The sequence below is a fragment of the Pezoporus wallicus genome, unplaced genomic scaffold, assembly GCF_028554395.1.
Source record: "Pezoporus wallicus isolate ANWC-B61680 ecotype Strahan unplaced genomic scaffold, APGP_CSIRO_Pwel_v1 contig_10706, whole genome shotgun sequence".
Classification (NCBI taxonomy): domain Eukaryota; kingdom Metazoa; phylum Chordata; class Aves; order Psittaciformes; family Psittacidae; genus Pezoporus; species Pezoporus wallicus.
In genome coordinates this window covers 7,643-28,779 of record NW_026642616.1, presented here as the reverse complement: position 1 = coordinate 28,779, position 21,137 = coordinate 7,643, and the positions used below count along the sequence as shown (strand labels likewise).

Sequence of the window (21,137 nt, the reverse complement as noted above, 5' to 3'; positions counted from 1 at the left end):
CAAATATTAAGACGTCTGTGACTATTCTTTACTTCTAACTGCTTAGGAAAAATGATGCTACTTCATCAGGCACTCTCAGTGCTCCGTTTACTGCAAATATCTTTATACCAGGAACACTGAGCTGATGCTAATATTATCTAACTTTCAGCTGCTATATATAATGCAAATAGCTGTGTCAATGCCAAAAGCTCTTTCAAAACCGATAATGAACCCTCAATGGAAATCGTCAAGCAGCATAACATGGAAAATTGCACAATTATTTGCATAAGGACGAAGTCCGAGAAAATGCAACGCTACAGCATTATTCTTGCGACACAACCAACTGAAGCTTCTACAACAAACGCTACTTAACACGTAAGTTGTAAAGCAACACGTCCAAGTAGCTTTTATATTTTCCTCCTTCTGCAAACATTTCTCTAATCATAAATATCGGGAACTACACGTATCTCAGACTTAAGACTGAAGAAAGAAAAAGAAAAACCGTTTCGCTCCCTAAACTACGAAACGTTGGGCAAAGGAGAGTAAAGACAGCGCTACCTCGCAGCCGAGGCAGGCCGCTGACCGCCCGTTGCCGCTCCGCTCACCACACGCTTTTGGGCACAGAGCCACCCCGCGGGCGGGAAGGAGCGGGCTGCCGATTACTATACCTAACCACGATCGCTGATACCTGCACGACGACGGCCCCAGTCAGCAGCCCCAAGTAGCGCCGCCAACCCCATGCAGTAGACAGATTCGCTCCCGGCGCCACCGTGACCCACCCCGCTCACGCTTCTCCCGAGAGCTGGCAGCGCTTCCCGCCCCTTCCTCCAGCCTCCCCAGCCACCATTTTTGTTAAGGGAAACCCCCAGCCCCACCGGTTTGACGCAAGGAAGAGAAAGCCACCTCTCATGCCAGAAAGCGAGCAGAGCTAGACTCCTCACCTCTCTAAAGAAAGAGCCCTCCCTCACCCCGCAAAAAATCAAGCGAGCATCACCCCAAGCAGCACCACGAAGTCCTCAACTCACCGGAGGCACAGAGGCGACACCCGCCGGTAGCGCCACAGAAACTAGGAACCCAAGATGGCAGCCGCCTGCCGGCTGGAACGAGTCAAGGAGGTGGCCACCTCAGCGGACTACATCTCCCAGCACGTCGTGCTGCACCTGCGAGCGCCAGAAACTACCTTTCCCGAGAGGCAGCGGCGGCGCTGACCGCTGCGTAAGGCAAGACTATTGCTCTAGCCAGACCGGCCGAAGGGATTGGGCGGCGGGCGGGGCGAGCTGGTAAATAGTGGCACCGAGCACCCGCCTCACATGAAATGGCGGCGGCAGGAACGGCGGATGTGTGAGTAGGGCGTGCAGCAGGGGGACGCGCGCTCGCTCGCTCGCTCCTCCTCCTCCTCTTCTTCCTCCTCCTCCTCCTCCCCCTCCGCGCCACCTCTATGTTGTGACTCTTTCCGCGGGCAAGGGCTGCAGAGCTACGGTGAGAGGGAAGCCTGAGCCTGCGTGTCTTTGCGCCGGCCGGCCGGTCGGTCGCTGGCAGGGGCGGGCGTGCGACGCTGGTGGCATCGCATACGCGGAGAGGTGCCGCTCAGGTGGAGTCCGCAGCTCCCGTGCCTTCGGCAGGAGGAAGATAAAGCTGCTGTGGGCGGGGGCCGCTTCGGCTCTTTCGTGCTCGGCGGTGGCTGCAGATCGGGTCTCCATGTCGGACAACCAGAGCTGGACAAGTTGTGCCGACAACCAGTCCTCCGGCTCTGAGGAGGACCCTGATACCGAGCTGCAGGTTGAGTTCTGCGGGGTGCTCAGCAAGGTAAGCCGCCTCTCTTCCCCCCCTTCCCCCCCCCCCAGCCGCGGCCTCTCGCTTCCCCTCTCCGCACCCTGGCCCCGCCTCACTTCGTGGCTGGCCGAAGGCTGTCAGCCCCCTCTGCTTGTCTCCTGCCCGCTCTAGAGGATTGGGCCGGGGGGGCTGGCGGAGCAGCCGGATTGCTCCACAGGAGGCGCTGGCATGACTGGGGCAGCCGCCACCTGACATTCGGGAGCCTGCCAGGCAGCCGCTGCGGCGCCCGGCGCCACCCGCCCGTGCCCCCCTCCCTCAGCCGCGGGCGCCGGCACATCCCCGCTGCTGGGTTCCCCGCCTGTGCGCAGCTGCCGCTCGTCCTTCCCCACCCCGGGAGGAAGCTCTGCTTCGGGGGAGCGCCACGGACGCGACTTCATCTCCGCCGGACGGCGGAGGAAGGTGCTGTTTGCCGCCCGGCCCGGAGGTCCCTGCCGCCCCTGCCCGGCGCCCGTTGGCTGCCTGGCGTGAGGTTCCGGAGAGTCGGGCTGGGAGGACGCGGCCGGGGTGCGCCGGGGGAGGGCGTCTTCGCTGCTCCTCGGGCTTCTGGCCGGAGCCGGCTGCGGGCCCGCGTCGCCCTGCTCGCTTTCCAGCAGCTCCCCGAAGGCGCAGCCTGTGGTCGCTTCCCAGGAGCGGTCACCGGCACAGAAATGGCACAGGCTTTACTTCAAGTATCGGAGCACTTGTGCTGCTACCACAAGGGATATAGGAGGTGGGGATGAGCAGAAGGAAAATGGCCCTGAAACTTGTTTCACCTCTTAAAATTAAAAGCAATGTTTTACTTTTTAATCACAGAAAGTAAGAGGACTTGCAAGTATGCATTAGGTTCTACTGGGAAATTTTGGTTTTAGGAGTACTTGAAAGTGCAGTATTAAATTACTAAGTTTGAACGCAGATGTTTTTAATTATTACAGAGTACATTCAGAATAAGGTTGAAATAGCTTTAGCATTAAAGGTTTATGTTTCGATTTTTTTCTCCTGCTCTCGTGATAAGGCTGAACACAAGCCAGCATAGAAGGCACAGGATATAGAGATTGAGAACCGGCCATGGATGCTGAGGAAACAGCTGTAACAGGGCTAGCACTCTGCTTTTTGTGAGGGTCAGTGAACTTCTTTCAGCCTGAAAACGCTTCTAACACCAGAAATGAGAGGGATGGTTAGGAGAAGTGTCTTGGTTTTCATTTGGAAGATCTCATCTTCTAATTGTGAATGGGAGAGAGAGAATGAGGTGGATGTGAGATGTTAGAGCAGTTAAAACATGAGGTTTTAGTTTGCTATATTTTTCTCCAGTTGAAAATTTTTTCTCTGATTAGATTCTTTCATCATTAGAAGGGGTATAATTTGTGGGATGTAACTGATTTTTATGTTGCCAAACTAAATAAAGTCCGGGTGCTGTTTCTTCCTTGCATAGCAGGTGAAGCTGTGGCTCCTGAGATTCTGAAGTTTAGGTATGTGCAAACTTTTTATTTTTCTGGATGATAATGCTGAGTGTAGCTGATGCTGCCTTTACTGTGAGAACATGGGATGTAATCCAAATAGTCAGCTATGGTGGAGCCTGTGAATATATTGAGGGATAAGTTTACCTTTTATTAATTGCTGCCTTGGCAATACTTGGGACAAACTAATTGAAATGGTAACATATCAAACTTTCTAGTAAGAAAATACCTATTTTTAATAACTTGCTGTCTATAATAAAAATCCAGTGCCTTCAGTTCTCTGTGCTTGGTAGTGTATCATTTGTTGTGCCCTTTAGTAAAGAGAAGCTTTGAAAGAAATAGAGTAACATGGTAAGAGAAGCATATTACAAGTACGTCTTGGTGTTTCAGAACTCTAGACTTTTTCCTGTTGTATTTCCTGCTAAAGATTTTAAGGCAGATATGAAGAAAGAATTTTAATGTGGAATAGACTTTCTTGAAGTACAGGAATCTAGCTGTTGGAAAAAAGTGGGAAGTGTTTTGTTTTGCTTTTTGTCAAAATCTTGTGCCTATTCAATACACTTTAAGGAGCGTATTAATTCATGGCACATTTTGATTGCAACAACAAGCGCTGATTGCAACAGCAAATGCAAGATTGACTTCTATATTTATCTCACTTAACTCTGTCAAAGAAGGGAGCATGCTTTCCTCCCTGTCCCTTGCTCTTTTGCCCAATATAACTTTGAACTCTGCCTTTCGCATCTGGGAGGAGTTTGGAATGTGAGAGATGAGGAAGGAGGAAGGCAGGAAATAATAAACCTCCAGGCCTGCTTGTGCTACCGTTCATGTACTGAGCATAGCTGAGGCTTTCTTTAGGAAATACTGAACTTAACAATTTCATGTATTAAGAGATCAAGAAGGGCTTTGTCCTTGACGAACAAATCAGTGTCTCACCTATGCTTGAAAATTGGTAGGAGTTTCTCATTTATAGAATTTGTTTTACTTAGACCTGTTGTTATTACTAGAGTTAATATGTAGTTATGGGACATATATTAACTAGTATGTGCAATATAATGTGGACATAAGACTGTTAGTCTTATTTCTTTTCTCCATTTATGTATTATTATATATATTACAAAATGGTGAATAATGGTTAGATTTAAATGCTAAAAAGAGCTTATTTCTCAGAGCTTTTGGTAAAAGAACATTAGTTATGATTAAAGAAATGCTTGTGTGATAAAATTAATTTTTGTGCTTTTGTTTCTTTTTTTTTATCTAATTTATATTTTTTGCACTGTGATTGACGGTCAAGCACCAGTGTATAATTGGAGTTACAGAACAGGCCTAATACTCTGTCAGTGTTGTTTGATTCTGCAGAGTGCAGTTGGGAAGATCTTGCAAATACAAGATCAATAACCACAACTTTAGGTTACTCCTTACTATTATCTTTGTAGGGTGAATCCAGGACTTGTTCCTGGAATATTTATTTTATTCAATGTGTGAATGTGAAGTCCTTAAAAAAAATCTGAATAGTGGAAGGATGATTGGAATGTCTGCTGATAGGCTGTTATCATCTTACTGAGAAAATGGTTAGGAATTAAAACCTAAAGCACTGTCTATGGGGAATATTAAACTGATAAAGAACTGATTACTCCAGTCACTCCAATAGTTATCTACTATACTGTTGGATAATAGAATGTTTGTATTCATATGAAAAGAACAAAATACCTAAGTAAAATTTTTTTTGTAGAAATTAACTTTTATATAAAATAAGTCAATAAAATGATTTCACTTAAGTTTGGCTTTAGGTCTAACTTCAGGTTTTAAATTGAGTGGTGAAACTCATCTTTTCCACAGTTTGTATTATCAGTATGTTTATTTCTGTTATTTTAAATGGCCTTGGCAATGCAGTTGTAGTCAAATCATCTGTTATCTTATTTGCTTGAAACAACTTGGTTTTAGTACCATTAGGAGTTCATAAGTTCTGAGAAGAGTAAGGTTCTCAATTGGGAAGAACTTATAAACATAAATTGCATTTTTGTTCTCCTAGTGCTGGAAAGCCTGAGAAACATCAGCCACATTGGTTTGTATTGTTATTTTTCTATTAGCTGATCTTTGGAATTTTTTTCTTTTTTTTTTTGCAGTGGACCAACTACATTCATGGATGGCAGGATCGATGGGTAGTTCTGAAAAGCAGCACACTCAGTTATTACAAGTCTGAAGACGAAAAGGAGTATGGCTGTAGAGGTTCCATCTGTCTGAGCAAAGCTGTGATTACAGTAAGTGGTGTTTTATTATTGCCATCTTTTCATGTTTTGAGGTGTTACATATTTGTAGGTAATGTCTGGTTAAAGCAAATGTGGGTATGGCAAATTCTATTAGGTCAGCTGTAATGAGAGTTAGTGGTATTGGTGGAACACTGCGAAGCAGGACTAGGAGTTCCCAATAAGAAAATAAGCTGTTCTCATCTGTGGCTTTGGTAAGTACCTTTTAATCTCTCACGTTAGAGGTTTCTGTGGGTAGAGATACAGTTTGCCTCTGAAGGCTGCAAAGTTTTTCCAGGGGTCAGCTTAAGACCCTGCCACAACTTTCCAGAAGATGTCTGTCACAGTCTTTGCACTAGCGAGAGAGGGGAATAGTTCTTTGGCTGTACTTTCTGAACATGACTCTGTAGAACATTTCCAAAAGAAAATGATCTACTACTTGCTTCCTCCTCTGAACAAGTTAATGTGTTGCTGGTTTTGTATAATGCTAAAAGATCCTCTGTTGTGCTAGTAAGACTAATGAACCTAAATACAGACGAAATCTCCTAAAGATGAATTAGCCTTGAAAGATAAAGAATAAAAACAACCTTCTCTTTGTGGCTTTCAGAATTATGTATTAGTTATGACTAATGTTTGCCAAAAAACATGCTGTAGCTTTTCTGTGTTACTAAACAGCCAGTCCAGCTTTATGAATTAGGGAAAAATAGCTAGACTTCTGTGTAGCACACAAGTTCCTGGAACAGTACTGTGAAATCTTACTGTTTATGTTCACTATACTGTAAGTTTGGTATCAAGATCTCCTTGATCTTGCTGATCCAGACTCAGGCATAGGAACTACCTGTCTGATAACCTGGTGTATTTCAATAAGTTTTCCTTCAGTACAAAGCAGAATATGGGTGGTATGAGATGGAGTTGATTACTGTTATGTTTCCTTATAGGAAAGGGTGATTGGATTTTCACAAAGCTTTCTTTTAGTCAGGTATGCACATTTGATTTCAACAGGCAATGTAATGATCTGTATGTAATTCTACTAGTAGTATGGGATGTTCATGTTTTTTGATGTATAAAGGTGGAAAGCTACTGTCACTGAGTCTTACTGTACTTCCAGCAATGAAGATCAGCCTGATGATAAGTCATAGTATTGAGATATGAGTGTTGTATTCAGACAGCCACAGTTGCTTCTGCTCTTGTTTTATAAGTCCTATCACATTGGGCAGAGATAGGTAACAGACAATTCTACAGGGATATTTTATAAGACATTCATCTTCCCTTTAATGAGAGGAAAATAGCTAAACTAGGCTGTTAGAATAGCTTTCTCAGGTATTTCAAGTATAGAATTATAATGCCATCTGTCCAAAACAGGTAGGTTCCTGTGATGGTAGTCTTTAATTGAATGAAAAAAGTGGGGTTTGGTTGGACTAATTGCCATATTAATCACTGGGACTGTAAAGAACTGAATTTTTTAGAACGGAGGACTAAAGTATGAATCTTGTATAATCGCTGGATTACATCAAGTACTGAACTGTCAAGAACTGGCCAAGCAAATGTAGCTATGGGGGCAGACGATGAAAATCAATACATGATGTTGAGTTGCTTTTAGCCAGATAAGGCAAAACACCTCAAAGGTGTTTGTTTGATTTAGAGCAGAGCGGAGGCTTGAACTCAAGTTAAAAGCTGTGCGGTCTGCTAGGTGGTCAAGGAATGAAAAGGAATTTTGGGTATTATAAACAGTTTGTATATGTGCAAATTTAAACCTACTAATCTACCCTGGACTTTGTAAATTACTGCTGTAGTTGGTTGTCAATGTCAGGTGGTGTTTATTAAAGATTATTAATGTAAAGGTTTTTAGTTCTTTCATTCCCAAAGTAAAAATTTCAATGGTGACCTTTGTGTATGTGATTAGGAGTTGATGTTGGTAGCATCCCTGTAGTGGTGGATTCATGGGATTCAGCTTTGGATTTGAAAGGTCTAGGGTCTGTCACAAAACTCTCTATAGAACTGGAAGTCCAGCTTCCAGGCAGATTGGCTTTCAGCTTGTACTGTCTTTGCCATGATTGCTGTGTTTGTTCTGATAGTGTTGCTTTTGTACGGAGTGACTTGCACCGACTCGTAGTCACAGTGTGACTTCAGCTGGAAGGGAAATCTTGAGGGCATCTGTTGTGTCTCCCTTCCCCCCATGCCCAGGCATTCTCATGGAAAGGCCAGCACTAATTTAATCCTGGTGGTAGTTTATATTAATAGATTTTCAATCCTGTTTACAAATTCTTAACAACCAAGTGCTCATATCATGAGTTCTAGGTTTTTTTCCAAAAAGATTTTAGCTGGTCAGGATAGCTTTTCTGCATGGATCCATATGGAGGATCTTGGAAAATGCTTAGAGAAGTCTCATGCTTGATAAATTTTAAGAATGCTTAAAATTAGCCATGTGTAAGCTTTGTAATTATTGTCAATAGAGGTGGTTACCTATACAAGGAAGAGTTCCAAAAGCTTGTATTTGCCATGTTGTTTTATTCCAGTGCTTGATCTTTGTCTTCATTTGTATATTACTGATGTAGTAAAACTTGCTGATTTCTAATTCGGTAGCTTAAGCAAGATGCAGTAAGGGTGAGGCAATGGTTTTCCTTTATTTTGATTATACTGTGATCATGCATACGCATGTCAGTCTTAATGGAGACTTGGTATTGGTTTTTAGTCTTGTGTGGTTTGATTTTTGATTTTTTTTTTTATGAATGCTTTCATTTTATTGTATTGCAAAGAGACATTTAGACGGTTCTGTGGAAGTGTCTGAACAGGGCTGAGCAATAAATTTAGTTTGCATAATGGAGATATTTTCAGTAAACTGATTGGGGGTTGGTGTGAGTTTTGTGGTTTTTTTTTGTGTTAAGCAGAAGTAGTTAGAAAGCACTGTCACTTGATAAGGGCAATAATGATTTTATTAATAAAATATTAATACAAGAGTTGCAAACTGCTCTCCTTCAGAATGGGCTTCTGAAAGGATGGATTTCTTGAGTTTCTGTTGTGAATTCCTGGAGCTCAGGACAGGCAAGAAGATAGAAAACTGAAGCCTGCCTGAGAGAGGGCATAGTGAATTGTCATAGCTTTTCTTTCCTAAATAACAAGTTGTTGTTGTGAAGAAATTACTAAATATTCGTGTTATAAATTAGGGCTGATATGAACATGTTAGTTCCAGCTTATGAAAAGAGTAAGAACATTATACACAAAAGAGCTAAACTGGCAGTTTCCAATTCTAAGGTTCTCATCTCCTTACATATAGTCTGAAGAAAGAGTCACAGAATCATAGAATAGTTAGGGTTGGAAAGGAACCTTAAGATCATCTAGTTCCAGCCCCTCTGCCATGGGCAGGGGCACCTCACACTAAACCATGTCACCAAAGGCTCTGTCCAGCCTGGCCTTGAACACTACCAGGGATGGAGCATTCACAGCTTCACTGGGCAACCCATGCCAGTGCCTCATTACCCTAACAGTAAAGAACTTCCTCTTTATATCCAATCTAAACTTCCCCTGCTTAAGTTACCCCTTCTACTATCATTGCAGTCACTGACGAAGAGTCCCTCCCCAGAATCCTTGTAGGCCCCCTTCAGATACTGGAAGGCTGCTATGAGGTCTCCACGCAGCCTTCTTTTCTCCATGCTGAACAGCCCCAACTTTCTCAGCCTGTCTTCATACAGGAGCTGCTCCAGCCCCCTAATGATCCTCGTGGCCCTCCTCTGGACTTTTTCCAACAGGTCCATGTCCTTTTTATGTTGAGGACACCAGAACTGCACACAGTACTCCAAGTGAGGTCTAATGAGAGCAGAGTAGAGGGGCAGGATCACCTCCCTCAACCTGGTGGTCACGCTCCTTTTGATGCAGCCCAGGATATGGTTGGCTTTCTGGGCTGTGAGCGCACACTGCAGCCGGCTCATGTTAAGTTTCTCATTGACCAGCACCCCCAAATCCTTCTCCGCAGGGCTGCTCTGAATCTCTTCTCTGCCCAACCTGTAGCTGTGCCTGGGATTGCTCCGACCCAGGTGTAGGACCTTGCACTTGGCATGGTTAAACTTCGTAAGGCTGGCATCAGCCCACCTCACAAGCATGTCGAGGTCCCTCTGGATGGCATTCCTTCCCTCCATTGTATCAACCAGACCACGCAGCTTGGTGTCACTGGCAAACTTGCTGAGGGCGCACTCAATCCCACTGTCCATGTCAGTGACGAAGATGTTGAACAAGACTGGTCCCAACACTGATCCCTGAGGGACACCACTCGTTACTGGTCTCCAGCTGGACATTGAGCTGTTGACCACAACTCTTTGCGTGCGGCAAAAATCTGGGTATTAAAGTCATTTGTTTTCAGTAGGCAGTTGAGAATAGCATGTGTTGAGATGTGTATACATGTAGACCAATACAGCTTGACTCAGTACTACATAGTAATTCCACATTATGATCAGGGAAATAGCTGGATAAAATATTAACAAACAAATTGGGTACTGTAAGACTCTCCTGCATAGTTGATTCCTTGGAGAAATCTGAAAATTTATAGTCACTCCTGCATCTGAATGTCTGCAATCAGTGCTGGAAACCCAATGGACTAGGTTTGTTCTTCAGAAATGTAGGCTTCAAATTTGAAATATGATTTCACTGCTCAAGTAACATATACAATATATGCATTAAAAGGCTATTTTCCAATGAGAGGGTTTCCTTGCAATGGTTTAAACCAAGCTAATTTTAAAGTTTGCAAAGCATGCTAATGGGCTAATATTAAATTTTACTTAACATGCTTCTGCTTTCCTGGGTGCAGTGGGCCTCTATTGTAGGTAGGTTTGAGAAAGTTAAGATTCTTTTTTAAAAGAAAAAGCAATGTTGAAAGGCATTTTGAAAAGAACATGTCCAAAGACCTGAAGTAAAATATTTTGATAATAGCAGAGAGTTTAATAGTCTTTCATATTTTTAAGCCTGTTTTCTTGAAGATTTTTCTACATGCCATTGTGAGAGTTTTCTGTATGTAGTCATGAGAAGAAGATTAGATGTCCCATGTTTTGCCACATAAAAAGATCATTACTGTTTCAGTGGTCCTAAAGCTGTCTTGTTTACATGCTTATTTGAAATAAGGTTTTCCTATATTCTGGGTTCTTACTGCTTAAGAATAGCAGCAAGGAAATGTAAGACATCCTAGTCCAGTGTTTCTATCAGGTTTTGTCTAGATTTTTTTAATTCCAAAAGGGAAACCAGAATTTTGTGTTGTGAATTTTGTCAGACCCTAATTTTCCAGCTTTGTGTATCTACTTGGATGTGGATGGCAACTAGGGATAAGTGATGTATCAAAAAATAAAGTGAATTAGAACTGGCAAGGTCCCCTGGGTTTTTAGAACTTTTTTAAATAAAATGTATTATAAACATGAAACACAGTGCTTTCTCTAAGTTATTCCACCCTGAGAGTTAGATCTGGAATAGTTAATGTTAAAACAAAAAACTTGCAAAATTAAAGCAATGTCTTTGTTCAGTAACTTTAATGTATGTACTTCTAAAGCCAAGTGTATTAAAAAATAGAGACGGAAGGCTCTTGATGGACTTCTGTAGTTTTACTGGACATATCTGGCAAGGGTGGGGTGTGATGGGAGGCCACATTGTTCTGCCCTGGGCAGGTTGGTTCCAGCTGGCTCCAGGGCACCGCAGGTGGTGAGACTGCCAGGTAAACATAGTTAAAGTGCAAAAATGCTTCAGTGGTATCTGAGAGAGGAGTAGGGGGGAAGGTGAGAGAAAAAGTCCTGCAAGCACTTAGGTGAGAGCAGAAGGGGGAAGGAGGTGCCACAGGCAGTGAGCAGATATCCCCCACAGCCTGTGGGTACAGCACAGTGCAGCAGCCATTGCCATGCATCCTGTGTAGAGGGCCAGATCAGATGTCCATGCTGTGGCCTGTGGAGGACCCTATCATAGCAGCTGAATATGCCCTGAAGAAGGCTGCAGACTGAGGAGAGTTCATGCTGGAGCAGGTTTATCCTGAAGGACTGCCGTCATGGAGAAGTGCTGTGCAGGAGCAGGGGAGGAATGTGAGGAAGAAGCAGCAGAGATAAAGCACTATAAACTGACCGCAGCCCTCATTTCTCATGCCCCTCTGGATGTTTTCAGTTTTGTCTTTGTTTCTCAGCATTCTACTGTAATTAGCAATGAATTAAATTAATTTTCACCAGGTCGAGTCTCTTTTGCCCATGGTGGCTGTATGTAAGTTATCTCCCTATCTTTATCTTTATCTTTACCCATGAACTTTTCATCGTAATCTTCTCCTGTACAGCTGAGATAAAGGAGTGCGAGAGCAGCTGGATGCAGATCTGGCAGCCAGCTAGGGTCAAACCACCACAGTAATCTAGCTTGTGATTAATGTGTATGTTTGAAAGAACAAGAAGGGACAAGGATTGTTCCTAAGAAGGAGGCTTCTGCTGTGTGTACTCGAATTCTGGAAAAGGAAGAAATCTGTAAAGGAAAGTACTGCGATAATGCTAATTCAAGGGAAAGAATGTTAAGGAAGGATACAAGGAGGAAAAGACTATTGGGAATTGCAGTGTTTAGGCTGTATTTTGAAAAATGAGCTGATCTGTAGGTTTTGCTTTGTGGTATGCTCTGAGCATTATTTTTTTTTTTGTGGAGGAAGTGGGACTTTGTTCAGGTACAGTGTAGTTGGAGGATTTCATGAAGTTGCACAATGGTGCAGAAGGGACACTTTTGCATGAATTCCATGGAGATAGTGGAAAATCCACAAATTAGAGGATTGTACTTTGCATTGTAGGAAACTGCCACCATTCATGTTGGAAAAGATTGTGTATTCAGCTCTGTTGAGCTGATGAACACTGTCTCATTTTCCAGTGTATAACTTTCCATGTCCACTTTTATAAGAGGCATTTAAGTTGCAATTGGTGGAGAGTGATAACTTTAAAAGATTTTTCAGGCTTGTGTTTGTGAAGGATGTTTGCAGATACTCATCGGAGTGACGTTCAGGTACTGTCCCATCAGATTTGACTTGAGGGTGATTTCTTTCTATACACATCCTACTTGAAAAAAACCCAACAACAAACCCAAAACAAAACCAAAACCCACCAACCAAGCAAAAAAACCCACCAAAAAAAAACCCCAACCTCAAAACCACTTGTAAGCATGGGTTACAGCATTTGCAGCAGTGGAATATATGCAAAACAAACACTTTGCATTTGTATAGAAAGAACAATCTCAAGTCAGTTTTACTTATATAAGGCATTTCTCTTTGTGTGTGTTTTGTGATTTTTTTTTTAAGCTGAGAATTAGCATTTTTAATAGCTGTAGATATTCTGGTGTAAGGCATATAAGTTTTGGCTATTTTTAAGAAAAACTTTCAGTTGTATTACAAAAACTTGAATGCATTTTCTTGGTTTTTAGTTGGTACCTTTTGACTGACACCATCTTTAAGCCTACCTGGAAAAAGAATGAAAAGTTCCATTAACCTGCTTTGAGCTGCAGTGAGAGAGGGGTGATGGGAGCCACTGGCTTTCATGTTTTAGCTTAAAGGTACTACTAAAGTTTTTGCTAGTGATGGAAAGCTAACTAACTGATCACCAGAGGAAATCGGATCTTTGAGCTTTTCTCCTCAAGAGGATTTTGTAAAACCTAAGTAAACCAAAATGCATTGCTTTACAAAATGTCTTTTCAAAAGCAACAATTTCTCATAGTTTTACAGTAGTTCTGTTAGAGGGAATAGTGTGAATAATGCTGAATACTTGCCTTTGTTGTAAATTTACTCTTTTATGAGTATATTTCTTACACGATTCTATGGCTATGATAACTCAGTCCACAAAAAGCAAATAATGTAGTGTTCTAGCAGGATGAATGAAAATTAGCATTAGAGATTTTACAGAATCTGGCTTAAATATGACTGAAATTTAGAAATTCAAGAATTGTATTCAGCAGCTGAACAGGTTTTCACATTTATCCATGGACAAAAGCAGTGTGCAGCTATACTAAATTTTTCTTAATCTTGCATAAAAAAAAAATTTTGGAATCACAGAAAACAACAAAAAAGTGCCCTGTCATAGCTTCTGAGGTCAGTAGCTTTGTACTGATAAATTAGGTAAGTAGGAATGCTTGTCTTGGTTAATATGTTATTACAGTATGTAACAGTGCAGTTATCTTCATAGCAGTAAAGGGTATTGTTTGGTTAACAACTGTGAACCATGGAGCTAGGTTCAATAACAGCTGCTGTTGCGTTTATGTTAGTGACATTCGTGTCTGAGAGAGAATGATAGTTCTCATTTTCTGTTGGCCTCTATTGTTTGTCTTGTGTGGTAGTGCCCCCGCTAAGTATTAATACAAAAAGCCTTCAAAATTTTAAAATAAATGCACCACAGGTAATTTTTAATTATGCAATGGGAATAGTAGCACAAACACACTTTAATGGTTGTAATAAGCAGACTTGAGATTGGTGTACTGTGAACCACCATGGCTTGCCTCTAAGAAAAGCCTTTTAAAGTAGTGAGAAAGCAAGCAAAAGTTTCTTCATTCAAGGGTTGTTTTTTTTTGTTTTTTTTTTCCCTTGTTTTTTTTTCCTTTATAGAGTACTCTTGAAGGTTATGAAGTATATAAAAACACTTAATATTCCCGGTGTGATTGCCTCAAACACTTGAACCAGTATTTTCCAAGCAGATACTGCTCTGAGGCTTGTTTCATGAGTACCTCAGACTTGAGAAGGGTTTTGTTGCAGTGCAGTCAGGTATGACTCATGAGACCTGAACTAGCTACAGACTTCCTCAGTAACTGTAGCCAAGTAAATGTTTCTTCATGTAAACTGTTCTTGCTTCTTTAGAGTGTAAGAGCTAGTATCAGTTTCGTTTACGCAGAAAAGATTCAGGACTCTTGAATACTTGCAATTGCCTTTATTACAGCTGAATTCCCTGCAGGGGACTTGAAAGAAAGAAAAGGGTGTTTGGGGTTGCTGGAGACCTACTTCTTGCAGCATTTTCTTGCATGGAATTATGATTTAGCTGTTTGGGTTTTTTTTTTTTTTAAATGCTGGCTCTAGAAGGAGCTTTTTGTGCACACACAGGCTGCCTCTGCTGCAGGTTCTTGAAGTATGCTCAGCTCGCCTTTAAAAATGCTGTAAAGGTTTTCAGATGGTTCTATTCACAGTGTCATGGGCCAGTCTGGGATTTGTTCTCCAATGCCTTCTTGATCTATGTATGCAAGTTGCTTGAGGCTGCTTCAAGTTGGGGGTGTTAGGAAAAAGCAGCTGAAGTTCTCCAGTGTGCTTTAGATCATGAAGGTAGATAGTGAACTCCTACTTGCTTTGTGCTTACCTGCATGACTAAAACATTCCTCTTTCTTGCCTTACCTTTCTTGTGAGAGGGCAGTAGAACGTATCCTGCCCTCAGTAGAAGTCCTTAGCTTATTATAGACGCAAATCCCTATTTATCCTCCAGTGTCTTAGGCTGCTGGCTTAAGAACTGTGCTATTTCATAATCACTTCTGAGCACAAGGAGGAAAGCAAACACTAGGCTAGAAAAGGTGAACCTAAGAAAAAGGAGACCTGGATGAAATACATCTAGAGGTGCAGGGAGAAAGTAAAAGGAAGAAGAACTGAAAAACTTCCAGCTAGTGTCAGGAGAAACTCAAACTGGTCTGAGGAGGATGTTAGAAGCACAAAGGACAGACCTGAGAAGTGGTGAATGACACTTTGTGGTCTTTGCTAGATGAAGCTACAGCAAACAGTAAAAGCATTTATAGCAAGAGGAGAAACAAAGAAATTTGTCCATAGCTCAGTGGGGAGGAGAATGTGATAGATGATACCAAAAAGTTACATATTGAAGCTTGCCAAGTTATGAGTGAAGATGAACTACAAACTCATTCCTGGTTGAGAAGGGGTATATCAACAACAACTCGATTTGTCCTGTGTTAAGGCAAGAATGGGTCACATGTCATTTAGGTGTTTATTTACTCTTGGTAAAATGCATATTAAAGAACTTGCCTTTCATATTCAGTTAATGAGGGTTCTTATGGTAAAGCCTGTCTTTAAAAACAACCCCAACAAACAAAACCAACAAAAAAAAAAACACACAGAGGAAAAAGGAGGGGAATGGATCTAATTTCAGCTGTCAAAAATAAGGAAAATAGGTGTTTAATAAGTAGTATAGGATACTAAACAGGTAGCGTGCATATGTCGAGCAATTCAGGTATCACCTGCTTAACTTCCTTTTGGAGCAGTATTTAGGCTTGTTAGTGGATATTTCTTACCTTTAAGCAACTAGTCTAACAGGACCACCTGATTACCTAACTTTTTTTGTAACATGGAACTGCACAGTAAACTGACTATAACCCTAGATGTGAGTTTTAGGTGGCCTCATCTCTTAACTACAGGTAATGCAGAAGTACACATGTAGTGAATGCCCCATTGTTTAAGGTTTTAGCTAGACCTCAAGGAAAACATTTTCCTCCCAGTGTTAGCAATAAGGTGTAGATTTTCAAGCAATTAAGAGTTGCTGTGCAAAGAACAGGAGTACATAAATCTGCCGTTGGTCTTAAATCACATTGGAAGATGTTCAGATTAGAGATAGGGAAGGAGGGAAGCGAGAATGGTTGCGCACTGAAGTAAGTTATGTATGGAAGTGTGGAATGAGTGGTACTTCAGGCTTTCAAGATGAATTTTGGCAAGTCTTTCTTGTAGCGTGTAACTGTTCCTAGAGGGTTTCAGAGAGTGAGATTGAGCAGAACATGGGAGGAAAAACTTTGATAGCTTTTTCTTGTACACTTGGTTTTTGGGTGATTTTTTGGGAGTATCTTCCATTGTTGCAGATGCAGGTACCCCACCACATGGCTAAAGGGGGCCTGGCACATGGGTGGTTGGGAACAGGCATGTAAGCCTGACTCATTGATAACAGCAGGTTTGCTACCCTAAAGCAGATAAGCATCTTTCTCATATATAGTAATAATAACATAGCAAGTGCAGTTTGAAGAAGAGGGGCCTGGACTAGAATACTTCATGTCCTATATTGGGTTAACATGGCAAGGTTTTGGGGGCAGGGGGTGGGGCCTACAGGGGCGGCTTCTGTGAGAAGCTGCCCCCATATCTAGTAGAACCAGTTCTGTCCTGCTCCAAGATGGACCTGCTGGTGGGCAAAACTAACTTGATCAGCAAAGATAGTAGTGCCTCTGCAATTTAAGAAAGGGTAAAACCTGCTGTGCACCAGCAGCTGGAGAGAGGAGTGAGAATATGTGAGAGCAACAATTCTGCAGACACTGAGGCCAGTGCAAAAAGAGGGGAGGAGGTGCTCCAGGTGCCAGAGCAGAGATTCCCCGCGCAGAGACTCCTCACCCATGGTGAGGCAGGCTATGCCCCTGCAGCCCATGGAGGTCCATGGTGCAGCAGATCTCCACCTGCAGCCCATAGAGGACACCACACTGGAGCAGGGGGATGCCCAAAGGAGGCTGTGACCTGTGGGAAGCCTGTGCTGGAGCAGGCTCCTGGCAGGACTTGTGGCCCTGTGGAGAGAGGAGCCCACACTGGAGCAGGTTTGCTGCAGGACTGGTGACCATGCAGGGGACCCACGCTGGAGCAGTCAGAAGAGCTGCAGCCTGTGGGAAGGACTCATGTTGGAGAAGTTCATGGAGGGCTCTCTCCCATGGGAGACACACTGGAACCAGGGAAGACCCTGAGCAGGAAGGAGTGGCAGAGGTGGACTAACCCCCATTCTTGGCCCCTCTGCTGCTGGGGAGGAGAGTTAAGAGAAAATCAGGAGAAAGCTGAGTCAGAGAAGAAGGGAGGTATGGGGAAAGGTACCTTTAAATTTGGTCTTATTATTCTACTCTGATTTGATTGGTAATAATTTTCCTAAGTCAAGTCAGGTTTGTCTATGATGATAATTGGTGATTATTGTCCCTGGCTGTCCCTGGCTCATCTTAACACATGAGCCTTTCAACATACTCTCTTTCCTCTTTCCAGTTGAGGAGGATAGTGGTAGAGCAGCTATGGTAAGTGCATGGTGTCCAGCCAGGGTTGACCCACCACATGTCCCTTCCTACATCCCTGTATTCTGTGGTTCAGTGAAGGCAAAACAGTGTATATAACCATTTTGAAAGTTGTTTGATTAGAATCAACTTGAGATGGTCAGGTATCAAGTAATCAGTTGCTGCTGCTGTTTGCTTGTCACTTTCGTCAGTTGCTGGTTTGTGTGGATTTTTTTTTCTTTTCCTCTGTGGGAAGTTTAGATTTCTTTAAATTAAATTTAGGTTCAGATGCCTGACCAAATATGTGAAGCTTTAAAAAAGTGAAACTTTATGTACTTTTGTTAAACTCTTCCTAGCTGGTTTTTCATTTGGTAGTTTGGCTTCTGTTGTGCTTTCCTTCCTCTTTTGTATATTTAAACAAGAAAGATTGTGTATTATGTATAAGTAGCATAACTTCAGATCCTTTGAAGATAATTCTCACTGGCACTGGACTGTGCATGACAACAAATGAGACTTGCTTCTAGGTTGTCTCTAGGAGTATTTAATGAGTGATCCACAGTGCCTTAGTTGTCTGCAAAGATGAATGTATTTGCAGTGCAGTTCTTATATTGTGAAGGATATTACTAACATGTAATCATCTTTAGCATCTGGAATCAATGTTTGTGGTCCTTCAGATTGTGTTATTTGCCTTAACCTCAGAACCTGTTAGCTTCCTAAAGTTTTTTGCATGTTTAACCTTTTTCTTTGTATTACAGTTCAAAAAGGTTTTCTGCTTTTATGTGTGTTATGTTTCCTTAAGAATAGTTTTCAAGGGCGGGGGGTGGGGTGGGGAATGTTATGCTCAATTGGATGTTTTCTGAGAAGTAGCTTTGAATGGACAGTATCAGGGCACAGGGCAGATTAGATCGTTGTTTTGTTTTCCTCCACTTCCCTTCCAGATTCCTTGTAATGCTAATAAAAGCTTTTTAGTATTTAAGACATGTGAACTGGAAGTTGGATGCATTTGAGTGGTGACATTAGAAATGATTGAGTCTTGCTCCCAGTTGTTTCAGGTGGTGAAAATAGTTGAGGCAAGAGGATGCCATAGCTTCCTTTAGTTCCTGCTCTTAGTTGTCATTTTGCTGTAGTCTACTTTTATGGTTCAATCCTGATGCTATTTGTTATGATGTGTGTATTCCATCTAAAAATCAATACTGATAACAATAACCTTAGTATTTTTTTCCTGCTTTGAAATAAAAAATGTATATGAAAGTTGTATTTTGCTGCTTGTGTCCAGTAGTTATTTTGCTAAAGGATTTGTTTTAGCGTGTGCAATTTTTTCTCAATGTTTGTGTGGCACCTTTTTGTGACAATTTTATTTAATACGAATGTATTAAACAGCCTCTTTTATTTCAGAAGACTAGCATTTTTTATTATAAGAGTGTATGTTCATTATTGAGACAGCTACATAAAATGGAGCTTAGAATAAAGGTTGAATTCAAGACTGTAAACCATTTTTTTAAATTTTGGTGTGAAAGTGTCAAAATATTCTGTGAGGTTTTGCTGATCATGTTGCTAATTTTAGCTACTCTTACACTCTTTTCTGTCACAGCCCCATGACTTTGATGAATGCAGATTTGATATTAGTGTAAACGATAGTGTTTGGTACCTCCGAGCTCAGGACCCAGACCACAGACAGCAGTGGATAGATGCAATAGAACAACACAAGGTACGTTTGTTTTTTCTAATTTCCTTTCTCCCTCCTTATATCTAATGGTGCTTGTGGACAGTTTTAAGCTTCCCTGTACAGTCATTAAAATACTCAAGGTATTTATGACATCTAAAAGCTGTGAGATTGAAGCTGTGTGTTAAATATGTTTCAAAGGAATTGATTTACTTGTTCTTTGTAGATAAGAGTTCAGAGAACAGGGAGCTAACAACTGTGAGCCTTTTCTTGAACTCTCTAGCTTGAAAAAGAAAAAGCCTGCATTATGTTGAGTGACTACTTAATGGTTTTGTCTGTTATTTCTCACTGATTATTGAATTGTTTCTTATCTGTCCTCAGTGTTAAACTTGTTAGTCTTGGAGTCAGTTGTCCTAGGTTATTGTTCTGGTTTTAGGCTCCTCTCTTTCATCATTTGGCTGTTTTTACTGTATCTGGCTTTTGTCTCCTTGTCTTTTAAGGCCCTACTATTCATCAGCATTTTGGTTCAGCTTTACTGATCTATTCCTTATGTCTTCCAGTGAAGTCAGTTATTTTCATTTTACCTAAAGAGGTTAATGCTCAGCTATTTTGAAAGTATGTAGCATATGAAACATCCTTTGTTTTTCAGGTACAAGGTAGGCACTGTGCCAAAGTATTGAGTTTAACTACAATACCTAGTACAGTGCAATTTTTGAATCTGAATTACACAGGTGCTACTGGAATACAAATTAAAATAGATAGCTAGGTAGGTAATTTTACCTCCAGCTTCTTGAAGTGTTGCTTACGTAAGTACTATGTATAATTAGGAAGTTTTACCTTTTCCTGGACAATCCTTACAATAAGTAGTATGTGCTCTTACATTTGAAGTCCTGCCATTTCATAATGGTTCTCTTAAAAAAAAATCAAAAAATTAATCTCAGTTACAATATTAGTCCATTTATAGCTTGCCGTTTTGCCTTCACTGCTATAGAGGTAACATTAAGACATATCAAATTTAAGTTGCAAAACCAGAATTCTTGTCTGTAGACAAGTGAAAAAATACAAAGCTAAGCACAGAGTATTCTTTAGCCAAAAATACTGCTCTTCGTTACTATTGCAATACCTCAGAGAAATGTCTCGAGGACATACTTAACAAGCTGCTGGATTACACATCCATAGAGCTGTCATTTCAAGAACTGTTTTGCAGGCATGGGAGCCTTCAGTTAAGAGGTTGTGGGACCATGAAACTTGATAACCCTGGGCTAAAATTCACACTGAGTTTAGTGAATGATTCAGCTGGTGAGATGCAGAACTTAACCAGAAGTCTGGCTAAACTGAAATGCAGGCTGCGTCATTGCATGCTTTCATGCAGTAATGAATGAGGAAAACCCCCAAATCCTGCCTTAAAATCTGCTATGCACAACCTGAAAGGGAGGCGTTTTTCATGTTATTCTTTTCCCTCTTCTAAGGCTGCCCTTAACTGTAGCTGAGTTCTGAGCTGACAATTTTACATAATCGCCTATTTAAAATATGGAATCTCCTGCTCAGATAGTTAATGAGTGTTGAGTGCTGTTTTGAGCATTCCAAAAGTAACTTCCCTTTGTGAAGAATACTTATTAATTACATAGATTTTCCACTTAAAAAGAGGCGAGCTGATTCTTTTAATATTGGTTTCAGTTTGGACAGCTTAAACTTCCATGCTTTGCAAGAATTCAGTAGTTCTTTAAAAAAGAAATAAATTGTACAAGGTATGTCTTTGCATTTGAAGGAGTAGAATGAGAGGTTTCTTAGATAATTCCACTACTCATTTTTTTCAGTATTTACTTAGTATCAAGACAGGGATAATGGGTACCTTTTTCATTATTTTATTGAAGTTGTCTACAAGTAGGAAGTGGAAATAAAATTCTTTCTGTATATGCTGAACTGACAGGAAATAGTTCAGTTTGTATCTTGCTGTCCTAATGTAATAGCACTGAACTTGACTTTTCCTGTTCTGATGGCTTTTTCAGTATGTGTACCTTGCAGTTT

At 41.5% G+C, this 21,137-nt stretch overlaps 2 protein-coding genes across 2 annotated transcripts in view; one reads left to right on the top strand and one right to left on the bottom strand.

Moving 5' to 3' along the window:
* The window catches only part of POLK (DNA polymerase kappa), a 35,423-nt gene extending 34,403 nt beyond the window's left edge, over nt 1-1,020 (bottom strand). Inside the window, exon 1 of the mRNA XM_057430950.1 lies at nt 1,005-1,020. The gene's annotated coding sequence lies outside the window, so the exon portion shown is untranslated. The remainder of the gene's footprint in view (nt 1-1,004) is intronic.
* Nucleotides 1,021-1,405: 385 nt separating this feature from the next.
* On the top strand, nt 1,406-19,214 carry LOC130610843 (ceramide transfer protein-like). The gene is made up of 3 exons (XM_057430968.1): nt 1,406-1,785; nt 5,369-5,503; nt 19,038-19,214. Exons 1-3 carry the CDS (start codon nt 1,678-1,680, stop codon nt 19,197-19,199), a joined length of 405 nt encoding a protein of 134 aa, XP_057286951.1. The 5' UTR covers nt 1,406-1,677; the 3' UTR covers nt 19,200-19,214.
* Nucleotides 19,215-21,137: the final 1,923 nt, after the last annotated feature.